General features: G+C 40.9%; 1 protein-coding gene across 3 annotated transcripts in view; it reads left to right on the forward strand.

Annotated features, from left to right (window-relative positions):
• u2surp (U2 snRNP-associated SURP domain containing) overlaps positions 1–25,771 on the forward strand; it is a 105,407-nt gene that overhangs the window by 69,581 nt on the left and 10,055 nt on the right. For all 3 annotated transcript variants that reach the window (XM_068042589.1, XM_068042590.1, XM_068042591.1), the window contains 8 exons: positions 2,087–2,174; positions 9,250–9,384; positions 9,534–9,590; positions 19,277–19,436; positions 21,884–21,979; positions 22,340–22,406; positions 23,049–23,229; positions 23,332–23,442. In XM_068042589.1, the coding sequence (XP_067898690.1) occupies positions 2,087–2,174; positions 9,250–9,384; positions 9,534–9,590; positions 19,277–19,436; positions 21,884–21,979; positions 22,340–22,406; positions 23,049–23,229; positions 23,332–23,442 (895 nt within the window). The remainder of the gene's footprint in view (positions 1–2,086; positions 2,175–9,249; positions 9,385–9,533; positions 9,591–19,276; positions 19,437–21,883; positions 21,980–22,339; positions 22,407–23,048; positions 23,230–23,331; positions 23,443–25,771) is intronic.

Here is a 25,771-nt window from a genome sequence, read left to right on the forward strand (position 1 = left end):
GTCTAGCACAAAATTTGGTGATACATTTAAGATGTATGATGTGGCTTCTGTAATGAGGGGCCTGTGAGGGTGGTGTTGAATATCCAAAGCTGTCAATGTTGTGATGAACCCAATTTATGGCAAAGAACTGATTTTGAAATTGCTTCTATGGAAGCTTCGCTGGACAGTTTCACCTATAGTTCTGCAAAATTGTCAAAATCCAACATTTTAAGGGATAAGCTGTTTTGGAGTATATAATTGTCATGTACAGACAGTTTTCAGCTCATTGAAACCAAAGAAATCAAATGCTGAAAATTTCCAATTAAGTTTGGTGTGGATTTGTCAAGGTAACAAATGTAACAATTTGCAGTTGTATAATGTGCTTAATATAGAAAAAGATTCTAAAGTACTTCACAAAAACATGAGCAAGATCATCAATGTTCAGCCAAAGACTGAACAATTAGGAAGGCTGACCAATTAGGAAGGATTGGCTGAAGAGATGGGTTTTAAGCCTGTTCTTAAAGGAAGAGTGTATAACGGCATATGTAACTGGTCCGCTTTCACTGGATTGGGGAAAGATGTGATTTATAACTTGCCTGCAGTAGCACAAAAAATTGAAACTTCACAAACAACATTGTTCAGACTGATCCATTTTCTTCAGGTAGGTACATATATTATGGTGTTGATTTAAACATAACATTTTGTTCATGCAGTTTAATGATTGGGCCTGCATTTATTCATTTTATAGGTTTAATTTCCTTTGTGCACAATTTTTAGTGCAACGTTCAATATGTTTGCAAAGTTGATGTATGCACTTTTCAACACAATTATTCTGTCAAAATAGCACGGGCAGAAATTCTGTGAGAATTTCGAACTAATCAAAAATAGAGCACCCCAAATTGTTTCACATTTCACTTGTAATTACATAAAACATTTTTCTCAAGGGCAAGGACACTACTTGTGCAAAAACAAATCTTTAACACAGTAGCTAAAATATATCTATCCTTGGCCCCCTCATATTTCTTATCTACATGCGGCCTTGGGCGACATCATCCGAAAACAGTTAGTTTTGACAAAACCCAGCTCTACCTCAACACCACCTCTCGACTCCTCCACTTTTGCATATTATTAAACTGCTTGTCCGACATCCATTATTGGATGAGCAGAAATTGGTCCCTACTAACATTGGGAAGACCGATGCCATGGTCTTCAGTCCCTGCTCCAAACTTTGTTCCTTTATCTACCCACTCCATCCCTCTCCCTGACAACTGTCTGAGACTGAACCAGACTGTTTGCAACCTTGGTGTCATATTTGACTCCAAGATGAGCTTTCAGCTACATTTCTGTGCCATCACTAAAGCTGGCTATTTCTACCTCTGATGTTGCTCAATTCTGCCCCTGCCTCAACTTATTTGAAACCCTCATTCATGTCTTTGTTACCTTTAAATTTGTCTCTTCCAATGCCCTCCTGGCCTGCCTCCCATATTCTATCCTCTGCCATTTTGAGGTCATCCAAAACTCTGCAATCAATGTCCTCATTCATCTATCACCCCTGTGCTCACTGACCTATATTGGCTCCTAGTCAAGCAATGCCTCAATTTCAGAATTATCATGCTTATTTTCAAGTCCCTCCATGGCCTCGCTCCTCCCTATCTCTGTAATCTCCTCCTGCCCCACAACCCTCTAAGATATCTACACTCATCTAGTTCTGGTCTCTTGAGCATCCATTAGTTTAAATGCATCACCATTGGTGGCCATGTCTTTAGCTGCATGGCTCCTAAGCTTTGGAATTTCCTCCCTAGGCCTCTCCGCCCCTCTACCTCTCTTCTTCAGGATGCTCCTTAAAACCGACCTCTTTGACCAAGCTTTTGGCCATTTGTCCGAATACCACCTTATGTGGCTCAGTGTCAACTTTTGCTTCATAACAGTCCTTTAAAGTGCTTTGGGATGTTTTGCTGCATTAAAGGTGCTGTACAAATACAAGTTGTTGTACAAATAGTGTAAAATTTCATATTAAACATGGGCAAAAGTTAGCAAATATGATTCTAATATTTCATGAATGTTTGGTTTGTTTTGGCACAAGTCACTATTTATGTTTCTCTTGCAGTTTTGAATCTAAGTTGTGCCAGATATTTGCAAATCTTAATGCAACCTACAAGTCAATACAAGGTCACTTACAGTCTGAGAATTTCAAGGTAATGATTTCTCTAAACTATTTGCTTTTATTGATCATAGTCATTTTGAAACGTCACGTATGATCAGGTTACATAATATACTTAAGCTGCCAAATTGGTCAAAGTTGCTGCCCTGGTCGTCCTTTTGAATCTTTTGCTTACCATATTTCTCAACAGTTAATTGTGTGTGTAGTTTAACTGTTAGTAATGCTGTATATTAAACCTTTCAACTTGACTTTTATTAGGAAGTTAAAACTTTTTAATCAATTTGGCCTTGATTTATTTCATATAAAATTCTAAGATTGCTTATTCAAGCCCATTTAATAATTGCATATTTTATAGAATTAATTCTTGAGGATCTGCCAGAAGCTGTTAAATTATATGAAGGCCACTGTTCAGCTAGCCATGCTATTTTTGTCGACATCCGTCACTTCCTGTTATGTTCACGAGCTTGAATCCAAGAGCATGAAGCTAAACAATATAATCTAGAGTCGTAAAGTCTTCCCAGATGGCTGAACAAGTTTATCCATTGATTAGCAACGATACAGACCTAGAAAGTTCTGGATTTGATTCTGGCCAATGCTAAATTAGATGGCCTCAACCAGGTCTGCAGTGGGGGTCCTACAGTATGCCTCAGCACCCTTGGGTTAGCGAGGGAAAATTAGCCATGGTTCCCACTTCTGCTTGAAAATCAGTGACCTATTCAGGAAGGTAAGTGTGTGTGAATGTAGGGTGATGGAAGAATATGGCTCAATTATTACCTTAACTGGGCTACTGTTGTTTCTGACCATTCCTGTCTAGGCTTAATCATGAATAAAGGCTACTTGAATGAGGATGTAGAGAGACCAGTGCTTGCAAAACTATATCCCACCAAATGAGTTCAACTTGGGGAAATAAATGATCATCAGGACCTTCTGAAGACTTTAGGAATAAGCCAAAGCTGAATTGCATATTTTACTTGTAAATAAGAGAAAATTAGCATTTCAGTGGGGAGGGCAGAGAAATAAAATAAAGAAGCAAGCTGACACTGAATGGAGAGAGAAAAATTCCACAAAAAGAACTGCTTATATTTATGTAATGATTTTAACTTAATAAAACATCCCAAGGTGCTTCACAGGAGCATTTTTTTTATTTGTTCGTGGGATGTGGGCGTCGCTGACTAGGTCAGCATTCATTACCCATGCCAAATTGTCCTAGAACTGAGTGGCTTGTTCAGCCACTTCAGAGGGCGCTTAAGAGTCAACCACATTGCTGTGGGTCTGGAGTCGTATGTAAGCCAGACCAGGTAAGAACAGCAGATTTCCTTCCCTAAAGGACATTAGTGAACCAGAGAGGTTTTCACAACAATCGACAATGGTTTCATGTCACGATTAGACTAGCTTTTTAATTCCAAATTTATTAATTGAATTCAAATTTCACCATCTACAATGGTGGGATTCGAACCCATGTCCTCAACTCTAGCCTGGGCCTCGGATTACTAGTCCAGTGACATTACCATTACGCCACCGCCTCCCCGCATTGTTAAGCAAAAGTGACACCAAGCCACATAAGGAGATATTAGGTCAGATGAAGGTCTGCAGTGAGTGCTGCTAGAGTATACAGCGTGTGAAAAAGGGAGTTTGGTAAGTGACGGGGTTTTAAGGGTTAATCTCTCAAGTCTAGTTTTTGTTCTATTTATATTTAGCAATTAACTAGAATTACTGTTTAAGTTAAGAGGGAAGTTAGGTTTCTTAGAGTTTAACCGGGTATACAAGCTCTGAGTAGTTCTAGCTAGTAAATTAGGTAGCTAGCTTAAACTGGTTTCTGAGCTTTAGCAAAGCTGGCACATCATTGTTTTCAGAGAGTATAAATTCAGGGGACTCTCAGTGCTGCTGGAGTGCACAGAGTGTGAAGAAGGGAGTTTGGTAAGGAGGGGCACTATAAATGAAGAAAAATAAATTAAATTTAATTAACACAATATAGATGGCAGGGCAGTTGATGTGTCATTGCTGCAATATGTGGGTGCTCCTGGATGCCACGGCAATTTATGGCAACCACATCTGTAGTAAGTGTCTGCGGCTTGCGGAGCTTTGGCTCGGAGTCATGGAGACTGAGCTGCAGACACTGCGATGCAGCAGGGAGGGGGAACGTTACTTGGGCACTTTGTTCCAGAAGGCAGTCATACCCCTTAGGATAGGGGTTTTGGTCAGTGGTTAGGGACAGGAGGGTGGGACTGCGAGTCAGGCAAGTAAGGGGATCGAGAAGGTGGGAGTGGAGGAGCCTCAGCCCTTGAAATTGAGCAACAGGTTCAAGGTTCTTGCCGCTTGTATGGACAAGAGCGAGGGCTGTAGTGTTGATAAGCATATTGACCATGGCACCTTGGTACAGGAAGCCATTCAACAGGGGGGAGCAAAAGGGAAAGTAGTGGTAGTAGGGGACAGAATAGTGAGGGGGATTGACACTGTTCTCTGCAGCAAAGAGCAAGAGTCCAGAAGGCTGTGTTGCCTGCCAGGTTTCAGGACATCTGCTCAGGGCTGGAGAGGAACTTACAGTGGGAGGGGGAGGATCCAGTCGTCGTGGTCCATGTAGGTACCAATGAAATAGGCAGGACAAGGAAAGAGGTTCTGCATAGTCAGTGTGAGGAGTTAGGCACCAAATTAAGAAGTAGGACCTCAAAGGTGGTAATATCTGGATCATTAGCTGAGCCATGTGCAAATTGGAGTAGGGAAAATAAGATTAGAGAAATGAATGCATGGCCCAAAGACTGCGGTGGTAGAAGTGGGTTCCAGTTCGTGGGGCACCAGTACTGGGAAAAGTGGGGGCTGTGCCATTGGGACGGTCTACACCTGAACCATGCTGGTGCCAGTGTTCTAGCGAGCCAAATAACTAGCGAAGTGGAGAGGGTTTTAAACTAAATAGTGGGAGCAAGGGATCAAATTTGTGAAGATGTGGTAAATCAAAGTAGAGACAAGGCAAGAGAAGGGTATTAAATATGCAAAAAAATAAATTGGATTGTGATAGCAAGGGACAGAGAGTACAAATCTAAGAGTAAATCAGACAAGGCTAGAGGTTACAATAATAAAAGGACAAAACTAAAGACTCTATCTGAATGCATGCAGCATTCGAAACAAAACAGATGAACTAATAGCGCAAGTAGAAATAAATAAGTACGATCTGATAGTCATTACAGAGACATGGCTGCATGATGACAAAGATTGGGACCTGAATATTCAAGATTACATGACATTTAGGAAGGACAGGAAGCTAGGAAAAAGTGGAAGGGTGGCTCTGTTAATTAATGGTATTAACACAATACAGAGGGATGATTTAAGTTCAAGAAATCAGGATGTAGAAATGGTTTGGGTCGAGATGAGAAATGATAAATGCAAGAAGTCACTTGTGGGAGTGGTGTATAAGCCCCCTAACAGTAACCATGTAATAGAACAGGGTATAAAGGAAGAGATAATGGGTGCTTGTCAGGAAGGTACGACGACAATCGTGAGCGATTTTAATCTACATGTAGATTGAAAAAGTCAGATGGGCAGTGGTAGCCTAGATGAGTTCATAAAATGTTTTCGGGGTAGTTTCTTAGAGCAGCACATTCTGCAGCCAACCAGAGAGCAAACTACACTAGACCTGGTACTGTGCGACAAGATGGGATTAATTAATGACCTCACAGTGATGGCGCCCCTAGGCAGCAGCGATCATATGATTGAGTTTTACATTCAGTTTGAGGGAGAGAAGAGTGTGTCTAAGGCTAGTATTTTAAACTTAAATAAGGACAATTATGAAGGCATGAAAGCAGAGCTAGCTAAAGTGAACTGGTGAGTTAGGTTAAGGGTTAGGTCATTAGAGATGCAGTGGCAGACATTTAAGGGGATATTTCAGAATACACAGAATAGATACATTCCAACCAAGAAAAATTCCAAGGGGGGGGACCCAGCATCCGTGGTTAACTAAAAAAAAAAAAGTTGAAGATAGTATCAAACTTAAAAGGCACGCAATTGCACAAAGATGAGTGACAGGCCAGAAGATTGGACAGAATATAAAAAAACTGCAAAGAATGACTAAAAGACTGATGAGGGAAAAATTAGAGTATGAGAGAAAGTAGCTAAAAATATAACATACTAAGAGTTTCTATAGATATTTTAAGAAGAAAGGAGTTAACAAAATGAGCATTGCTCCTACAGAAAGTGAGTCTGGGGAATTAATGGAAAACAAGGAGATGGTGGATGAATTGAACAGGTGTTTTGCATCAGTCTTAACCATAGAGGATGCAAGTAACATCCCAGAAATAGCTGTAAATTAGGAAATGGAAGGGAGGGAGGAACTCAAAATTACAATTACCAGGGAAGTGGTACTGAACAAATTATCAGAGCTGTGGGCTGACAGGTCCCTGGGTCCAGATGGACTTCATCCGAGAGTCTTAAAAGCAGTGGTTAATGAGATAGTTGGTTTTAATTTTCCAAAATTCCTTAGATTCGGGGAACGCTCCTTGAGATTGGAAAATAGCCAATGAAACTCCTTTATTCAAAAGGAAAGGAGACAGAAAGCCGGGAACTACAAGCTAGTTAGTTTAACGTCTGTCATTGAGAAATGTTAGCTATTATTACAGACGTTATAGCAGGGCGCTTAGAAAAATTCAAGGTAATCAGGCAGAGTCAACATGGTTTTATGAAAGGGAAATCTTGTTTAACCAAGTTATTGGAGTTCTTTGAAGAAGTAACATGTGCTGTGGATAAACGGGAACCAGTGGGTGTACTATACTTGGATTTCCAGAAGGCATTTGATAAGGTGGCACATCAAAGGTTGTTGCGGAAAATAAAAGCTTATGGTATAGGGGTTAACATATTGGCATGGATAGAAGATTGGCTAGCTAACAGGAAACAGGAGAGTAGGCATAAATGGGTCATTTTCTGTTTGGCAAGTTGTAACGAGTGTTGTGCCACAGGAATCAGTGCTGGGACCTCAGTTTTTTACAATTTGTATAAATTGATGAAGGGACTGAAGGTATCATCACTAAATTTGCTGATGACAAAGATAAGTAAAAAAGTAAGTTGTGGAGAGGACATGAGGCTAAAAGGGACATATATAGGTTAAGTGAGTGGGCAAAGATCTGGCAAATGGAGTATAATGTAGGAAAATGTGAAATTGCCCATTTTGGCAAGAAGAATAAAAAAGCATATTATCTAAATAGTGAGAGATTGCAGAGCTGCGAGATGCAGAGGGATCTGAGTGTTCTAGTGCATGAATTGCAAAACGTTCATACACAGGTACTGCACGTAATTAGGAAAGCTAATAATTGAGTACAAAAGTAGGGAGGTTATGCTTCAGTTATACAGGGCATTAGTGAGACTACATCAGGAGTACTGTGTACAATATTGGTCTCCTTATTTAAGGAAGGATGTAAATGTGTTGGAAGCAGTTCAGAGAAGGTTTAATAGACTTAATACCTGGAATGGACGGGTTGTCTTATGAGGAAAGGTTGGACAGGCTAGGCTTGTATCTGCTGGATTTTAGAAGATTAAGAGGCAACTTGATTGACACACAAGATCCTGAGGGGTCTTGACAGGGTGGATGTGGAAAGGATGTTTCCTCTTGTGGGAGAATCTAGAACTAGGGGTCACTATTTAAAAATAAGGGATCGCTCATTTAAGGCAGAGATGAGGAGAAATTTTTCTCTGAGGGTCATGAGTCTTTGGAATTCTCTTCCTCAAAAGGTGGGGGAAGCAGTGTCTTTGAATATTTTTAAGACAGAGATAGATTCTTGGTGAGCAAGGGAGTGAAAGGTTATTGGGGTTAGGCAGGAATGTTACAATCAGATCAGCTATGCTGTTGAATGTTGGAGCAGGCTCGAGGGGCTGAGTGACCACCTCCTAATTTGTATGCTCGTATGACCAAAAGCTTGGTCAAAGAGGTAATTTTTTTTAAGCAGTGTCTTAAAAGAGCAAAGTGAGTTAGAGAGGCGGAGAGATGTTGCAAGGGTATTCCAGAGCTTAGGGCCACCAACGGTGGAGCGATTGAAATTGGGAATGCACAAGAAGCCAGAACTAGAGGAGCGCAGGTATTTCAGAGGGTTGTGGGACTGAAAGAAATTATAGAGATGGAAAGCAGCGAGGCCGTAGGGGGATTTGAAAACAAGGATGAGAATTTTTAAATCAAGGCGTTACTTGACTGGGAGTCATTGTAGGTCAACGAGCACAGTGGTGATAGGTGAATGGGACTTGGTGTGAGTTAAGACATGGGCAGCAGAGTTTTGGCTGATCTCAGGTTTGCTAAAAGTAGAATGTGGGAAATCAGCCAAGAGTGCATTGGAGTAGTCAAATCCAGAGGTAACAAAGGCATGAATGAGGATTTCACCAGATGAGCTGAGACAGAGCTAAGTCGGGCAATGTTAGAGGTGGAAATAGGCGGTCTTAGCGATGGAATGAATGAGGTCAGAAGCTCATCTCGGGGTCAAATATGACACAAGGTTGCGAACAGACTTGCTTAATCTCGGATGTTTGCTTGGGGGGGGGGGGAGAGAAATGTCCAGATGCAGCAAATTAGAATGAAGAGGACAAGGCTGCAGATAGAAAGTGAACAAGAAAACTCAAGTATTGAGTAAATATAAATAGAAAGAAAAGCGGAAATACAAATCTTTTTGAATGGTAAGAGAAAAAATAAATACAAGTAGGGGAGCATTAAATGCATGAAATGGTAAAGCCTGGCTCGGGTATAAAATTAAAACCCGACCCAACCATAGCCAATCTGAACCCGACCCGACACGAATCTCCTTCATCTGTTCCGGCAGCAGGCTATTCCTGCAGCTGGAGTTGTGGGGAGTCATGGGTAAGCCTGATCCCGTGACTTCCCGGAAGCAGTGTCCAGCCCGAGCCCGGATGCTGGACTCGGAATTTCAACCCGACCCGAACCCAAAACATGTAGTCGGGTCTAGTCGGGTAGCCAGGTTTTGGGAAATATTATTGAAAAAGTTTGCAGGTTACAGAAAGACTGACAATTTTACAAGTATAAACTTTATCCTTTTTAATTAGTATTTTGTTAAGGTAGCTGACAAAGTCTATTAGATATTCTAACTTGATAGTAAAATGTTGAAGTATTCAAATTTATTTTACAGCAAAGAGTGATGGGTTGCTTTAGAGCATGGGAAGATTGGACAGTTTACCCTGACCCATTCCTCATTAAACTCCAAAATATCTTTCTTGGACTTGTAGATCTTGAGGAAGAAAGTAAAGAAGTCTGCAAACCCCAGGTATTTATGTATGATAAATGCATTATTTTTGTAAAGTTACTTGTGGTGTACTAGCTTGTTTTGTTCGTGCACACGGCTTGTATTAAAATGTGTAAATATCTTTTGTGACTTTGTCATTTCTGTTGACACCATTCTTCATTAATCTCTAGAATATCTACCTTGGACTTGTGGATGTTGAAGAAATCAAAGAAGTTTCTAAAAGACAGGTAGTTAACTACATGGCAATCCATACATCTTATGTATAGTTTGTGTTTTTAGAACAGGGTTTTTGTGCTGGTGACTATTGTATTTCACAACTATATTTTTGGAATTTTAATTGCCAAAGCACATTTGCTTTACTTTCTCTCTGTCCGCCTCCCCCCAAACCTTTCTGGCATAATCTAGTATTACAAAGTATCTACAGCACAGGAATAGGCTGTTTGGGGCAGCAGGTCCATGCCTGGTGTTTATGCTCCACACAAGCCTCCCCCACCTCCCATCTGACTCCATCATCATATCCTTCTATTCCTTTTCCCCCCTCATGTACTTGGCCTATCTTCCCCTTGAATGCATCTGTGCTATTCTCCTCAACTGCTCCCTCTGGTAGTGACTACCAGATTTTAGCCACTTTCTGGGTGAAGAAATTTCGCCTAAATTCCCCATTTGAATTAGTGAGTATCTTACAATTGTGGCCCATAGTTCTGATCTCGCCCTCAAGTGGAAATAACTTCTCCTTCTGCCTTCTTGGACCCTTTCATAATCTTGAAGACATCTATCAGGTCACCCCTCACTCTTCTCTTGTCTAAAGAAAAGATCCCCAGCCTTTTCAGTCTTTGCTTATGGATATAACCTCAGTTCTTGTGTCATTCTAGTCAATCTTCCTGGCACCTTCTACAGTGCCTCTATATTCTTTTTATAACATAGGGGCCAGAGCTATTCACCGTATTCCAAGTGTGGTTTAACAAAGTTTCTATGAAAGTTTAACATAACTTCTTTGCATTTCAATTGTATCCCTCTGGAAATGAACCCCAGTGCTTTGTTTGCTAGTGAAGTGAGAGTTGTAATTTATACCTAGCTCTTTATGACTAGAATGACCTGAAAGGAAAATAGACCACGTCTAGGTTAAAATTTATACATATGCTTACTCATTATACAGTGCAGAGTTACAATAAATGTTCAGGTATGAATTTATTGTTCATTGAAGAAATGCAGCTGTTTTATATCTGAAACTATCGATCTTAATGTGCAGGAATTCTGGGAAAATATATGTGCACTTGGTAATTAAGTTACAGCCAGCATCGTTGGGGAAAGTGGGTTACATATTTTGTGGCTATGCATTGGAGACCAATGTGTAGATCAGGGAACTATTTGCATGTAAATAATTTCTAAAGTGTTGATTTGTGATTTGGTAATACATCAAGCTGCACTCTACTTAGTTGTGTTCCAATGTTTTCTTCATGCCCATTGGGTGTCTCATTGCTGGGGAAGGATACTTATCCCACTTTAGGTATTCTCTGGGAGTAATCAACCCAAATTAAGGACTTTATTGGGACATATTACTGACCCATATTCAATGCTACCTTCAGAAAAATGACCATCCATGTGGCCACTTAGATTGCTAGTTACATACTGAATTGTAAGTTCTTTGTTTTGAAGCTGTGCTTCACAAATCCATTGATCACTTTGAAATTGATGAGTATACTGTTGAATGTTGCTGTGGATGACCAAAAGATACAGGTGACATTACAAATTAAATGCAAAGACATTCATAGCTGACCAATTTTGGTTACTTTTTGAAAACAGTCTACTGGATTTTGCTCTTAGTGGCAAAGAAACAGCTTTTGCTGTTCACCTTGCATGCAGTTACCTAGAGAATTTTCATGGGCTTGTCAGCAGGGATTTGCACTACTCTTGCATCTGTTTCAGTGTGTTGTCATCTCCTGGAGATCTGTGGTATTTGTGAACAAGACAAGCAACAATGATGCTGTTCAACCATCACTGAGACATGCAGACTGCGAAACCATGAAGTGGAAAAAAAACCCAGGAAATGTAAATTACCTCTAACTTGTGTACAGGAAATTAAGATTGGGAAACACAGATGAGAATAAGGGAGAGAGATAAAAAGAGACAGCAAAAGTGAAGATTTTTTAAAACAACTTAATATATTAAAGGTGCTACATAAATATAACTTCCCAAGGCACCTCACAGGAGCATTATAAAACAAAGTATGACACCAAGCCACAAAAGGAGATATTAGGTCAGATGACCAAAGCTTGGTCAAAGAGATAAATTTTAAGGAGGGTCTTAAAGGAGGAAAACAAGACTGTGAGGTGTAGGGAGGGTATTTGAGAACTTGGGGCCAAGGCAACTGAAGGTGCAGCCACCAATGGTGGAAGATTAAAATCAGGGATGCAGAGGAGACCAGAATTAGTCACGCAGATATCTGCAACATTCATTTTCTTAAGGAATGAGACTCAAGAACATAAGAATTAGGAGCAGGAGTAGATCATGGCCCCTCAAGCTTGCTCTGCCATTCAATACGATCATGGCTGATTTTCTGCCTGAACGCCATTTTCCTGCTTGCTCCCCGTATCGCTTGATTCCCTGAGATCCCAAAAATCTATCGGTCTTAAATAGTAATCCTCTGGGGTAGAGAATTCCAAAGATTCATAACCCTTTGAGTGAAGAAGTTTCCCTTCATGATCATCCGCTTATCCTGAGGCTGTGCCCCGTTTTCTAGATTACCCAGTCAGGGGAAACAACCTCTGTGTCTACCCTGACAAGCCCCTGCAGAATCTTGTCTGTTTCAATGAGATTACCTCTCATTCTTCTGAACTCCAGAGAGTATAGGCCCAACTTACCTCCAATGTAAATATGTCCTTCCTTAAATATGAAAACCAAAAGTGTACACAGTATTCCTGGTCTCACCAAAGCCCTGTACCATTTAATTTAGTTTAGTTTAGTTTAGAGATACAGCATTGAAACAGGCCCTTCTGCCCACCGAGTCTGTGCCGACCATCAACCACCCATTTATACTAATCCTACACTAATTCCATATTCCTACCACGTCCCCACCTGTCCCTATATTTCCCTACCACCTACCTATACTAGGGGCAATTTATAATGGCCAATTAACCTATCAACCTGCAAGTCTTTTGGCATGTGGGAAGAAACCGGAGCACCCGGAGGAAACCCACGCAGACACAGGGAGAACTTGCAAACTCCACACAGGCAGTACCCAGAATTGAACCCGGGTCGCTGGAGCTGTGAGGCTGCGGTGCTAACCACTGTGCTGCCTTGCTGCTTCTTATACTCCAAACCCCTTGCAATAAAGGTCAACATGATTTTTGCCTTCCGAATCGTGAGCAAATTTTGAAAATTACTCTGTATTCCAATAGCCAAGTGGTGGACTAATCACCTTAAACCCAGCAAAATGAGGAGGCTATCACTTGGCTCCGGGGATATGCATTCGCTAAATAATAATAGCCAAATCATATATATATATCAAAAAAAGTGGTCCTAGAATGGAACTTTGGGGAACACCACTGTCTACCATCCTCCAGTCTGACAGCCAACCATTTACCATGACAAGCTGTTTTCTGTCAAACTAATTTTTTATCTAAACTGACACTGTGCCTCCTATTCCATGAGCCTCAGTTTTGTTAACCAGCCTTTTAAGTGGTACTTTGTCAAATGCTTTCTTAAAATCCATATAGACAACATCCATTGCTTTCCCTTCAACCTGCTGTCTTAATTCATCAAAAAAATCAATTAGAATAGCCAGGCACGTTCTCCCTTTTACAAATCAGTGCTAGCTCTCCTTAATTAACTCTCCAACCTCTCCAAGTGCCTATTGATTTTTTTTTCCCCCCCTGATTATTGTTTCTAAAACCTTACCCACCACTGATATTAAACTGATCAGCATGTAATTACGAGGAATGGCCCTACACCCTGCTTTACCTGCTGACCAAAGCTCAACGTCTGGTCGCGATACAGGTACTCATTAAGTATTCTAGCCTTGCCCTGGGCATCTAAGCATACATCACCCTCTTCGTCCTTAATAGGCCCCACCCCACCTTTCACCACGCGCTTACTACTAAAATGTTAGTAGATGATTTTTGGCTTCCCTTTAATGTTGACTGCCATTCTATTCTCAAATTTTCTCATTGCCAGTCTTATTTTCCTCTTCACGTCCTCCCTCAACTTATTGTGTTTGGCCTGGTTCTCACTTGAAAAATTCACATGACATGAATCATACACCCTCTTTTTTTTTGTTTCATCATATTCTCCATCGTCATCCAAGGTGCCTTGGCTTTGATTCTCTTACCTTGCGCTCTTATTGCAATGTACCTAGCCTATACCTGAAACACCTCTTCCTTCAAAGATCACTCATTGTTCCATTGCAGTTTTTCCTGTCAATCTTTGATTCCATTTTGCCTTGGCTAGTTCTCCCCTCATCCCATTGAAGTTAGCCCTCTTCCAATTTAGAAGTTCTATGTTAGATTGTTCCTTGACGTTCTCCATTATTAATCTAAGCCTTATGATACAGTGATCACTCTTACCCAAGTGATCCCCCCCCCTGCAGACACTTGGTCCACTTGGCCCACCTCATTCTCCAGCACCAAATCCAGTATTGCCTCTTTCCTAGTTGGACCGAGAACATAATGGTCAAGGTAGTTCTTCTGAACACACTTCAGAACTGGCTACGTTTGCTGACAACGTAACCACTAGGTGGCACAGTAGTGGCACATGCGCAAATGCAGCCTCATCGACTGAAAAGTCACTGTCTGTGACGTCTCGGACAGCTACCAGTAATAAAGACGCCGCTGCTCAATTTGACACAAAAAAAAATTGAACCTAAACCCCTCGCCCCTCAGTAGCTGCTATAGCTGCTTCCATCCCTCCCAGTAGTATCCCACTGTCTCCTGTGATCACCGCTTCTCTTTGCCACTCATGTCTGCATGCCGTTCCCTCTTGCCGCTCACAGCTCACTCCCACCCCCAGTCCCACTGTTTCTCCGGGCAGTGGGGTGCGAGCGGCAAGTAGTCAAGGGCAGAGGAGAATGGCAGGAGGGAGCAGTGAGCAGTCAGGAGCGGCGGGAGGGAGCACTTTGTGTTCTTGAATATAAGCATGCAGTCTTCACCATTTTTAAGCCACCTTTCTGTTAGTGCCACTACACGTATTCCCACATGGCTTGTAGCTCACCAACCTTACTCACCATACTATTTTTGCATGCATGCATTGTAAACCTGTCTTTGAATTCCTCGTAATCCTTCTTAGTCTGCTCTAATATGGTACTACTTCTTTCTCTGCTACTCCTTTATGCACCTTATTCCTCTTTTCTACTTCTATATGCTGGTGCCCATCCCCTTGCCGATTTAAATTAAACTCTCCCCAGTCACACTTGTGAACCTCCCTGCAAGCACATTGGTCCCAGTCCTGTTGAGGTGCACCCGTCCCTTTTAAATAGATGCCATCTGCCCCAGAACTGGTCCCGATGTCCCAAAAACCTGAAGCCTTCCCTCCTGCACCATGCCTCAGGCTTCCCAATGATCCTCCCTATCTCCCTATTTCTACTCTCACTAGCATCTGGCACTGGGAGTAATCCAGCGATTACCATCTTCAGGTCCTACTTTTTAAATTTTCTCCCTAGCTCCTGAAAATCTGACTGTAGAATCTCAATGTTTACTCTCTCTGTGTCATTGGCACCGACATGTACCACAATTTCTGGCTCACTCCCTTCCCTCTGCAGAATGTTCTGCACCTTTTCCAAAGATGTTCTTTACCCTGGTGTCAGGAAGGCAATGCACTATGCAGGACACGCGATGACAGTTACAGAAATTCCTGTCTGTCCTCCTGGAATTTCCTATACTAACTGCATTTCTACTCTTTGCTGCTCCCTCCTGTGCAGTCCCTTGTCCATTGGTGCCATGGTCTGGACTGTACTCCTTGAAGGTGTCATCACTCCCAGCAATCTCCAAAGCTGAGTACAGTTAGAGAATGGCACACACCCTGAAGGCTCCTGGACATCATGCCTCTTCCTATTCCAGATGCTCGCCCGTCTACTGTCCTGAACTCATTGCCTGTGGGGTACCCACCTTCTGGAACGCATGATCCAGGAAAATCATCTTGTCCCTGATGCTCCACAGTGACTTTAGCTGCCCCTCAAGCTCGGAAATCCTGAGTTCGAACTCGAGCAGCTGGAGACGCTTCCTACACACCTGGTTCCCCAAGACACGTGAAGTGTCCTGAAGCTCCCACATGGAGTAGGAATTACAAGCAACAGGTCTCAGCCGCTCATCCATGATCTTAAAAAAAAACCTTTCTCTCATAGAATCTGGTAAATTTTTTGTTTAAACTATTAATTTTCATTAATGCCTCTAGAAATGTTCTGTCCCTTAAGTTTCTCCCAATACTTTTTTCTCTGCTGGTATTAATTACCTTAAGTTCCTCACTCTTATTAGTCCCTTGGTTACTGGCTGTTTCTGGTGTATAATTTGTGTCTTCTACTGTAAAGACAGACACAAAATATTTGTTCCAATCATCTCTGCAATTTCCTCATTCCGTATGGTCATGACTCCACACTTATGAAATTAATTTGGCAGGGCTAGAGAGGTTGTCAATTAAAAATTCACTTACTACTAAATGCGTTGCCCTAACTTTTTCAAATGTGATAAGTGCAGAGCTAATGCATAAGTACCTGAAGGTCACATCATTACAGTGATTTCAGTGCCCAGTCTATTAGTGAGGACTGCAGAAGCACACCTTGTGGAGGAGCGGAGTATCTTTGACAGCAACTTCTGGGTTTACGTGTTTAAATGCGCAAATGTGAATGCTGGAAGTGCTGTTGGATTTACCCTATAATAATGGTGAATACTGATGGCCTCACCTTTGTTATTGCAGCAAAATGAGGGCCAGTCTAATTTTCAATGCTATTTACATAGTTTTATTTGAGTTTTAGTTTTATACATTTTAATTTAAGTATCCATTGCTGTTTACCTTTCCTGGTAATCCTGGTCACAAATGGAGAAATCTACTGCTATTAATAGATATTGGGTTGTCAAAACTCGTCCAGACAAGTCAAGTGGACAAAGTCCCTTTACTTTTACACTTTGTAAGTTTTAGGTATACATCTCTGGTCAAAAATTCAAACTGGTTTAATAGATCTGGGAGTATTTCATCAGATGACTGTTGTATTTGTATTAATTCCATGGTTTTGGAATTGTCACCAGCATTTGTTTGGCAAATTTTCATTCATAGCTATAGTGATACTTTTTATGACACTCTAAGGAAGCAATAAAGTGCTGCATAAATTTAAGTTGTTATTTTTGCACTCAAAGCTCACATTGGACTTCACTATCTTTCTCATTTCCCCATCACCCATTGATTTTTTTTTTCCAAGTCCTTTTGGTGGCCCTCTTTATTGTTGTTCACCTCTTCTATGCTCCTAAAAAAAAAAAAATACAATTCTAACCAATGCAGAAAAAAAATGAAGTCTCACAAAATTTATTTATACCATCTGAAAGTATATCTCTATCAGTTTTCCCTTCTGGAGGCTTGCCCCTTCTGAGACTTTCTAGTCCAATCTTGAAATTTTAACTTTCAGGCAAATTATGCGTCAATGTTTCATGTGCCTTTGTAAATAGAGGGATCAGTACCTCTCAGCTGCAGACTTCCACGCATACATAATCATAGTGCTTCCCCGCGCTCTAAGGTACATGGATGGCTTCCATTATCTATGCGCAACATCATGTGATATTTTAGTATGTGTTTGATTGTGTTATTTATTAGGAAGCACTTTGGGCTGAATTTTCTTCAGCCCCTAACATCAGGCTCCATGGCGGGGGGGGGTGGGGAGATCGGAGCGGCAGCGGTCCGCCGCGGAGCTCAACATCGGGATTGCTGGACCTGATCTTCCCGGTGGCGGCAAGGCTCCATTGTGAACCCCTGCTGCTCAGTGACGGGACCTGACTTTAAATATTTAAATAAATGTTAATGTATTTAAATACAATTCTCTGTGATCTTAACTGCAGTTTGATACCTATCCAGGGAAGTCTGGCGCCACTCAGGTGGGGAAGGGGGGTGCTTTGCATTTGTAATGTAGTTGGGGGGGGGGGGGGGGGGGGGAAATGGGGTCAAGTCTGCGTTTGTAGCGTGGGGATGGGGGGTGGGGGGGGGGGGGAGTGTGAGAGGGGTGACCTCTGCACTTTGTGCAGTTATGGCGAGAAGGGGTCAACTCTGCAATTTAAGTGCTTTTGGTGGGGAAGGGGGCGGTGGAACAGGGCATTTATTTGCAGTGTAGTGGGGGTGTGGGATATGAGGTCCAACTCTGCAGTCTCTGGGCGTGCCTGGCAGCCCTTTAAAAATGGTGCCTGCGCCTTCACAGAAGCAACTGACACAGTTCTTGGCATCGCTGAGGCTGCCCCCGCCATGTGATTGGGGTGAGGGAGGTGGCCACCCTATGTATTTTAATGTGCTGCTGCGCCTGAAAATCGTGGTGGCGCATGGCCCGTGTGTGAGGGCTGCCGTTTCGGGCAAACAAAATTAAGCCTTTTGAGTTGGCACATATATTCTATAGAGGATACCATGGAAGAAGTTACAGGATGCAGTAAATCTAGCAACTTTAGGTGATATTGTTATGAAAGTACTTCCGTTTATTATGTTTTGAGGTCTCGTGTTTTAGAATTGTGGAGATGGATTCATTGGAGGCCTGAAGTGATTCCATAGACGCTGGACTTTTTTTTAAAAAAGGGTCACTGGAAGGATTCTCAAAACATTTACTGGATGCCACATGTCTTCAGCTAAGTAAACAGGTGCCTTCTGACTGTTGGAGTTGTTTACAAGGTAAGTGGCATGTCCAGATTTATGGTGCTCAAGAGTGGGTTCATTTTTCAATACTGTTTTGAGTCAGTTGGATTTATAGCCTACTGAAAGAAACACTCAGCTCACTTTTTACTCCACCTCTGAGAAACCCTGCAAAAAATCCAGTGTGTGATAGCTGTGATGCCTGATGCCACAGTTCTTCTGAGAAGCTTTTGGAAGACCTCTTCTTGACATCTCCTGAAAGAACTGCTGCTAAAAAGATCCCAGCGACCCATCTATGTGTACTCCGATACCAGACTGTATGTCATTTGGAACATAAAATATCTTATCCTTTTTTCTTCAAGAATGAACAAGTACTTTGGCCAAAGCATCTTTATTTTTCCTTTAACCTGTGTGTGTTGGGCATTTGGAAGGGAATGTATATACTTACTGTCATATTTCAAACTGTGTGTTAAAGCTTTGCCTCTAAGTCTTGTTTTATAATAAATTAGTATTTCTGTTGAAAAGAAACCTGGTTGGTGGATTTATTCTGAAACTAAAATAGAGTATATAATTGGCCGCAAGGGTAACTGGGTGCACATTTAAATATATGGTGTGACCTGTGGAGAAGTGGAACAAGAGAAAGACAATGCACTCCTCCCTCCTTGGTCATAACAATATTCTCAAACCACTCTTGGAAATCATATCTATTTTTCAAATAGATTATAGCTGTGTGTTACTTGCCACTTTTCCAGACTCTCTCTTCTTTAGTAAAAGAAAAATACTGCAGATGCTGGAAATCTGAAATAAAAACAAAGTGCTGGAAATACTCAGCAGATCTGGCAGCATCTGTGGAGAGAGGAATAGAGGTCACAGACCTGAAATGTTAACTCTGTTCCTCTCCCTACAGGTGCTGCCAGACCTGCTGAGTATTTCCAGCACTTTGTTTTCATTTCTGTGTATTCTGTGGTGGTTGTTCAGTTTCTCAAAGATTTCTTCATGCCTCGGAACGAAGTCAGAGCAGTTACATTTTTCTGTAATGTAATGGTGCAGTTCTGATGTGTAACAACTGAGGTAGTTATGGTAATAATGTGGATTATATGTTTGGTAGCCAGAGTCTGAAGACCTAGATGGAGCACCTGTTGAGGACGAGCTTGATGGTGCCCCGTTGGAGGATGTAGATGGAGTTCCAATTGATCTAAGCACTGGTCTAGATGATCTTGACGGTGTTCCTATGAAGGTGCTAGATGATGACCTTGATGGTGTTCCCAGTAAGTGGCTTTAATCTCGCATGCTGCTTGATACACATATGTGAAACAGTTGATGGAATCCAATTCAATTACCTTGGCTGTACTTTATATGTCCCATATTGTCATCGATTGCTTAAAATGTACTTGAGACAGGAGGAGATGAGGCACAGCAACTTTGTTGAAATTCTAAAATGGCAACGGGTAGGTTTTGTCTGAGATTCCAGGATCTTGGCTGTAACATTGTGAAGTAGTACCAACTGGACATGACACTCCTCCGTGGAATCCGAGAAACCAATAGCACAGAAGAAGGCCATTTGGCTCGTCATGCCTGCGTTTGCTCTTTGAAAGAGCAGTCATGCTTATCCTACATTCCTACTTTTTGTTGATAACTCTTAAGTTCCTCATACTCAAGTACCTTTCCAACTACCTTTTAAAATTATTAAATGGAATCAGTCTCCACCACCTTTACTAGTAGAGCGCTCCAGATTCTGACAACTCTTAGTGAAAATATTTCTCCTGATCTCCCTTCTGGATTTTTTGCCAATGATTTTAAATCTATGACCTCTAGTTATTGACCTACAGAGTAGAGAGAAACCTCTAGTAGGTCATCTCTTAACCTTCTCTGTTCCATGGAGAGCAGTCCTAACTTTTCCAACCTCTCCTCATATATGAAGTCCCTCATCCATGGTAAGTAACATCATAGTAAACCTCCTCTATACCTTTTTTCAGGTCATTACATCTTTCCTGAACGGTGATACCCAGGATTGTCCAATACTCCCGCTGAGGCCTAGCCAGTGCTGTATAAAGTTCTAGCATGATTTCTTTGCTTTTATATTCTGTCTATTTATAAATCAAAGTAGCCCATTTGCTTTTTTAACTACCTTATCAACTTGCCCTGCTACCTTTAAGGACATGTGTATATGGACTTCAAGGTATGTCTGCTCATTTGCACTTTTCAAAATCATGCCATTTATAGTCTATACTGGCTTTCCATATTAGTCCTCCCAAAGTGCATCACTTCATACTTCTCTGCATTGAACTCCATCTGCTATGCTTGTGCCTATTTCACCATATCATCTGTCTTTACTTTGCAAAGCTTCAAATCAGAAGACAGAACAGAAGGAGTCCATTTGGCCCATTGAGTCTGCGTCAGCTCTTTTCAATGAGCAATCCAGTTAGTTCCAATTCTTTGCTGTTTCTCCATATCCCTGTAATTTTTTTCTGTTTGAAATATTTATCCAGTTCCCTCTTGAAGGCTACTATTGAATCTGCATTCCTATCGGTTACTGCATTCCAAATCCTAACCACTCATTGCGTAATATGTTTTCCCTCATGTCGTATATGGTTCTTTTGCCAATTGCCTTAAATCAGTCCCCTCTGATTATCAATCCTTCAGCCATTGGCAACAGTTTTTCTTTTTACTTACTCTATCTATAGGCTCCATGATTTTAAACACCCATTAAATCTCCTTTTAGCCTTCTCTGCTCTAAGGAGAACGACCTCAGCTTCTCCAGTCTAATCCCTCATCCCTGGAACCATTCTCAAAAATCTCTTCCGTAGCCCCTCGAAAGCCTTTACATCCTTCCTAAAGTGTAGCACTCTGAATTGACCACAATACTCCAGTTGGGGCCAGCTAGTAATTTATAGCATCTGCTAACTTTATAATGCTTCTCCCTACACCTGAGTCCAGATTGTTTATAAAAATTGAAGGAAGAGTTTAATAATGTACTCAAAACTGACCCTTGAGCATCACTGTAAAGCACCTAAAATAAAAACAGAAAATGTTGTTAATACTCAGGTCAGGCAGCATCTGTGGAGAGAGAAACAGAGTTAACATTTCGAGTTGGATAGGTCTCATTAGAACCATAAAGCACCTCCCAGTCTGAAAATCATCCATCCACCCACCACCCTCTTCTTTGTCACTGAGCCAATATGGTATCCATACTGCCACTTTCCCCTAAATTTCTTGGGCTTCCAGCTTCTTAATAAGCCTCCTATGGGGATGGGGGAAAGAATCTTACAGGTCACCCCATATATATCTCTCTAAATAAATTCATTTCATTTAAATATATATCATGGCAGCAGGTTGTGGTGTCGAGCAGGTTCCCAATCTTCCTTGGCTAAGTGTTTTGTGAGCTGGAAAAGGCATGAATTTTTGTAGCTTGTGTTTTACTAGATATTTAATTGTGTACTAGTAGGAATTCTTAATTCTTTTACAAATATTATGTGGGCTATACTACCATTTGGAAGGAAGGTTGACTTATACAAAAATTTCTAATAATTGACTAATTTAAATTCTGATCAACTTGTGATTTACATCAGTTTTAATGCACCCACGGAAGTCAAGTTAACTCTGAAGCATCTTGACTTCTGGAGGAAGAAGGGACGATAGCGTATGTCAATTTTTAAAATGTCTAATCTAATATCGGGCTTTGGATGATCATGTTAACGGTTTCTCTTTTTGCCAGTTGATGGCCCTGAAGACTCCAAGAAGTTTCAGTCAGTTTTTAAAGTTGCTCCATCGAAATGGGAAGCAGTAGATGAAGCAGAATTAGAATCACAAGGTAATTTGCAAATAAGCCATTAGATGTTAACTTAGTATTTTTCTACTGTACACACAGGTCGATACATGTTTTATACAGCATTAAGCCATATTATAAACCTCTGGTCCAAATTGTAATACTGAGCTTGTACCTAGTTTGGTTTTGGCATGAACAAGCTAAACCTATGACTAGCTACTATCAAGGTAAACTGATTTTACGCCGACTTCAAAGTTCTGTAATTCAAAATAAGCTCATCAAATTTTCGGCTAATCATCTAATGCTTTTGGCAGATGTTTTAACTACATATTAAATTCTAATACTTGAATGAAATGCGTTTCTTGGTAGTCATTGCATTGAGTAATACAGCATACTTTCTTACAGCTGTTACAACTTCAAAATGGGAGCTTTTTGACCAACCTACTGAATCAGAAGAGGATGAACAACCAGCGTATGTTGATATTATGACTTGCTATAATAATGCAGGATGCACAACCAGGGACAATAAAAATTTTTATTTGCTATTAGGAAGTAATTAAATCATGAATGATTCATGAAAAAAATTATTAGTGGAACAAACTAGGTATTGCAGTGTTGTGTATTGTCTTGTGTTTATGCTGTAGATGTTAATGGTTTTATTTAGGCTGTACCATCAAGCCAAAGGAAAAATGCATAAATGGATTATCTTTTAATACTCCCCATTTTTTGATCCATGTAAACCCCAAGTATGGTGACTACTGAGACATGAAATTGTGAATATTTTAGTGCTGTGACTGTGAAGTTTGTCAGCTTTGTCCTTTGCCTCTACAGAAAGATATGCTGCTTGCTTTCTCAACATGGTGTTGCACAACCGTAATCAAAAAAAACTGAGTACAGTGGATTTACACCAGTAATCAAATTGCAAATGTGTTTAATTCATTTGTTGTAACATGTTAGTCAATCAAAATTGATTTACTTCAACACCAGCTGTATAAATAACAGGAATTTGTGAATGAGTGATTCCTGGTGGCCTTCTTGGAATGTAAAGCACATTCTTGTTTTACTCAATTTATTTTTAACTACTATTAGAATGGAAATTGTTTGTAATTAACAGGGACAGTACATTAAAGGAAAGCGATGATGAAGATGATGATGATGTTGATGATCAAATGCCTAGGTCAGAGGAGTTGCTTTATTTTACTAACCCAATAAAAGAAGAAACAATGGAATCCAAACCCTTTCTTAAGTATTCAGAAATGTCTGAAGAAAAGCGAGCAAAGCTTAGAGAAATAGAGGTACAGATATTCGGTCTTAGTCTGCTTTTAGCAAAATCACTTTGGGCTGCTTTTGTGAATATATTTGTATCTACAAATAAACTTGACCTTTTTTTTTTATAGCTTAAGGTAATGAAGTTCCAGGATGAGTTAGAATCTGGGAAAAGGCCTAAAAAGGCAGGTCAGACCATGCAAGAGCAAGTGGAACATTATAGAGACAAACTGCTCCAGAGGGTGAGTGCAGCATATTTTGATTAACTTGCATTAAATAGATTTTGTTCCTTTATTGCTTCACTTGATTGAGTTTGATTTGTCTTGCTCATAAGACTGTTATTAAACTAATGAGTGTAATTATAAACGTAGATCGTGAGGATGCCAGTTTGCTGATATTCTGGCATCTGTGACGAACATTACATTTGTGGATTTATTTGTTATCTTTTAATATCTGTAAACCAATTGAAATGCACAAACTGGCTCTTGTACACAGTGAAAAACAAATCTATTTCTGTCCTGTAGCCCAGAAAATGACACTTTCAGCTGATTTGATTACAGCCTTGGTCTAGTCCTGTTTTGCATTCAATAAATCTTCTGTTGGCACAGCATAAAGGAATGTTGTGCGCCGGAGACCATAATTTGAGTTGGTGCTGCTCCCCTTCTTTCATCAACAGCCCCCCTTTCCACAACACCCCACCCCCATTGAGAGCCATACGTGAAATTCCCAATTTCGAGCATGTTTTGGGGGCAGTGGGGTGGAGAATTGTTGCACATAATTCCCTATACCTGTAACTGGTCAGCTACAGAACAGCATTGATGGAAGCAGTTTTGCATGATTGTGCACTCTGATACACCATATTCACATTATGTTCCACATATGTCTTGATATTTCATTCAAATGTGTGGTATTCATGTCTAAGCCCTGATAGCAAATGTCAGCAGCTGCTTTTATCATGAAGGCATTACAGCCAATCCAGAGCATGTCTTTACCCAGAGTCCATGAAGGACTGGGGGATTGCAAATGATACATTTTTGTTCAAAAAAGGGGAGAAGGATAAACCTGAAAATTACAGGTTGGTCAGTTTAATGTTGGTGCAGAAGCTTGTAGAACAATAATGCAGGAGAAAATTAACCAGCACTTGGCAAGCATGGACCAATAAATGAGAGCCAACGTGGATTTGTTGAGGGCAAATCGTGTTTTGCTAACTTGATTGAGGTTTTTGTGGGGTAATGGAGAGGCTGGATGAGGGCAGTACAGTAGATGTTACGTATATGGACTTACAAAACGTGTTTGATAGAGTACCACATACTAGGTTTGTTAGCAACATTGAAGCCCATGGGATTAAAGGAGCAATAGCTGCATGGGTGCAAAGCTGGCTATGGGATAGAAAACAGTTGTGGTGAATGACTGTCTGTCTGTTTTTCAGACTAGAGGGTAGTATATAGTGGAGTTCCCCAAAAGTGAAACGCCTTGGAACTTGTGCTGTATTATCGGGGTTATATTAATAGGAGGTATATTAATAGAAGCTGTTGTTCAGTACAAGGACCGCTGTTTTTATTGTGCATTAATGACTTGGACTTGGGGCTGCAGGGCATAATTTAAAAGATTGCCGATGACATGAAATTTAGAAGTGTAATGGTGAGGAAGATGGTAATAGACTTCAAGAGGACATAGGCTGGTGGAATGGGTGGACATGTAGCAGATAAAATACAGTGCAGAAAAGTGTGAGGTGATATATTTTGGTAGCAAGAACAAGGAGAGACAACACATGCTAAATGGTACAATTTTAAGATGGTACAAGAACAGAGGCAGCTGGGGTGTTTGTGCACAAATCTTTGAAGGTGGCAGGACAGGTTAACAAAGCAGTTCATAAAGCATATGGGATCCTGGGCTTTATGCATTGAGACATAGATTACAAAAGCCAGGAAGTAATATTAAGCCTGTATAAAGCACTAGTTTGGCCCCAGCTGGGGTATTGTCCCCAATTCTAGGCATCATATTTTAGGAAGGACGTGAAGGGTTTGGAGAGGGAACAGAAGAGTTTTATTCGAATGGTTCCAGAGATGACAGTTAAGTGGGTTGAGTGAAGAAGCTGGAGTTGTTCTCCTTGGAGCGGAAGAGTCTAAGAGATTTGGCAGAAATGTTTAAGAACATGAAGAGTTAGATAGAGTAGGTACAGAGAAACTCTTTTCAGTGGCTAAAAAGTTGATCAAGAAAGAAGACAGATTTAAAGTGATTGGGAAAAGAACCGCATGAGGGAGAACCTTTTTACACAACAAGTGGTTAGGATTTAGGAAGCGGTGACTAATATGTTGGTGGATACAAATTCAACAGTCGCCTCAAAAAGCTAGTTGGATAAATATTTGAAGGAGTAAAGAATTTCAGGGGTATGGGGAAAAAGCGGAGGTATGGGACTAACTGGATTGCTCTTCAAAGGAGCTGGTGCAGACTAGATGGGCTGAATGGCCTCCTGTGCTGTACTATTCCTATTCTATGATTCAATATACGCCCATCCTGGGATCATTGTACAGAGTGATCAGAAGAAGGGAACCCTGACTGACTTTTTTT

This window comes from Heterodontus francisci, chromosome 11 (assembly GCF_036365525.1).
Source record: "Heterodontus francisci isolate sHetFra1 chromosome 11, sHetFra1.hap1, whole genome shotgun sequence".
Classification (NCBI taxonomy): Eukaryota; Metazoa; Chordata; class Chondrichthyes; order Heterodontiformes; family Heterodontidae; genus Heterodontus; species Heterodontus francisci.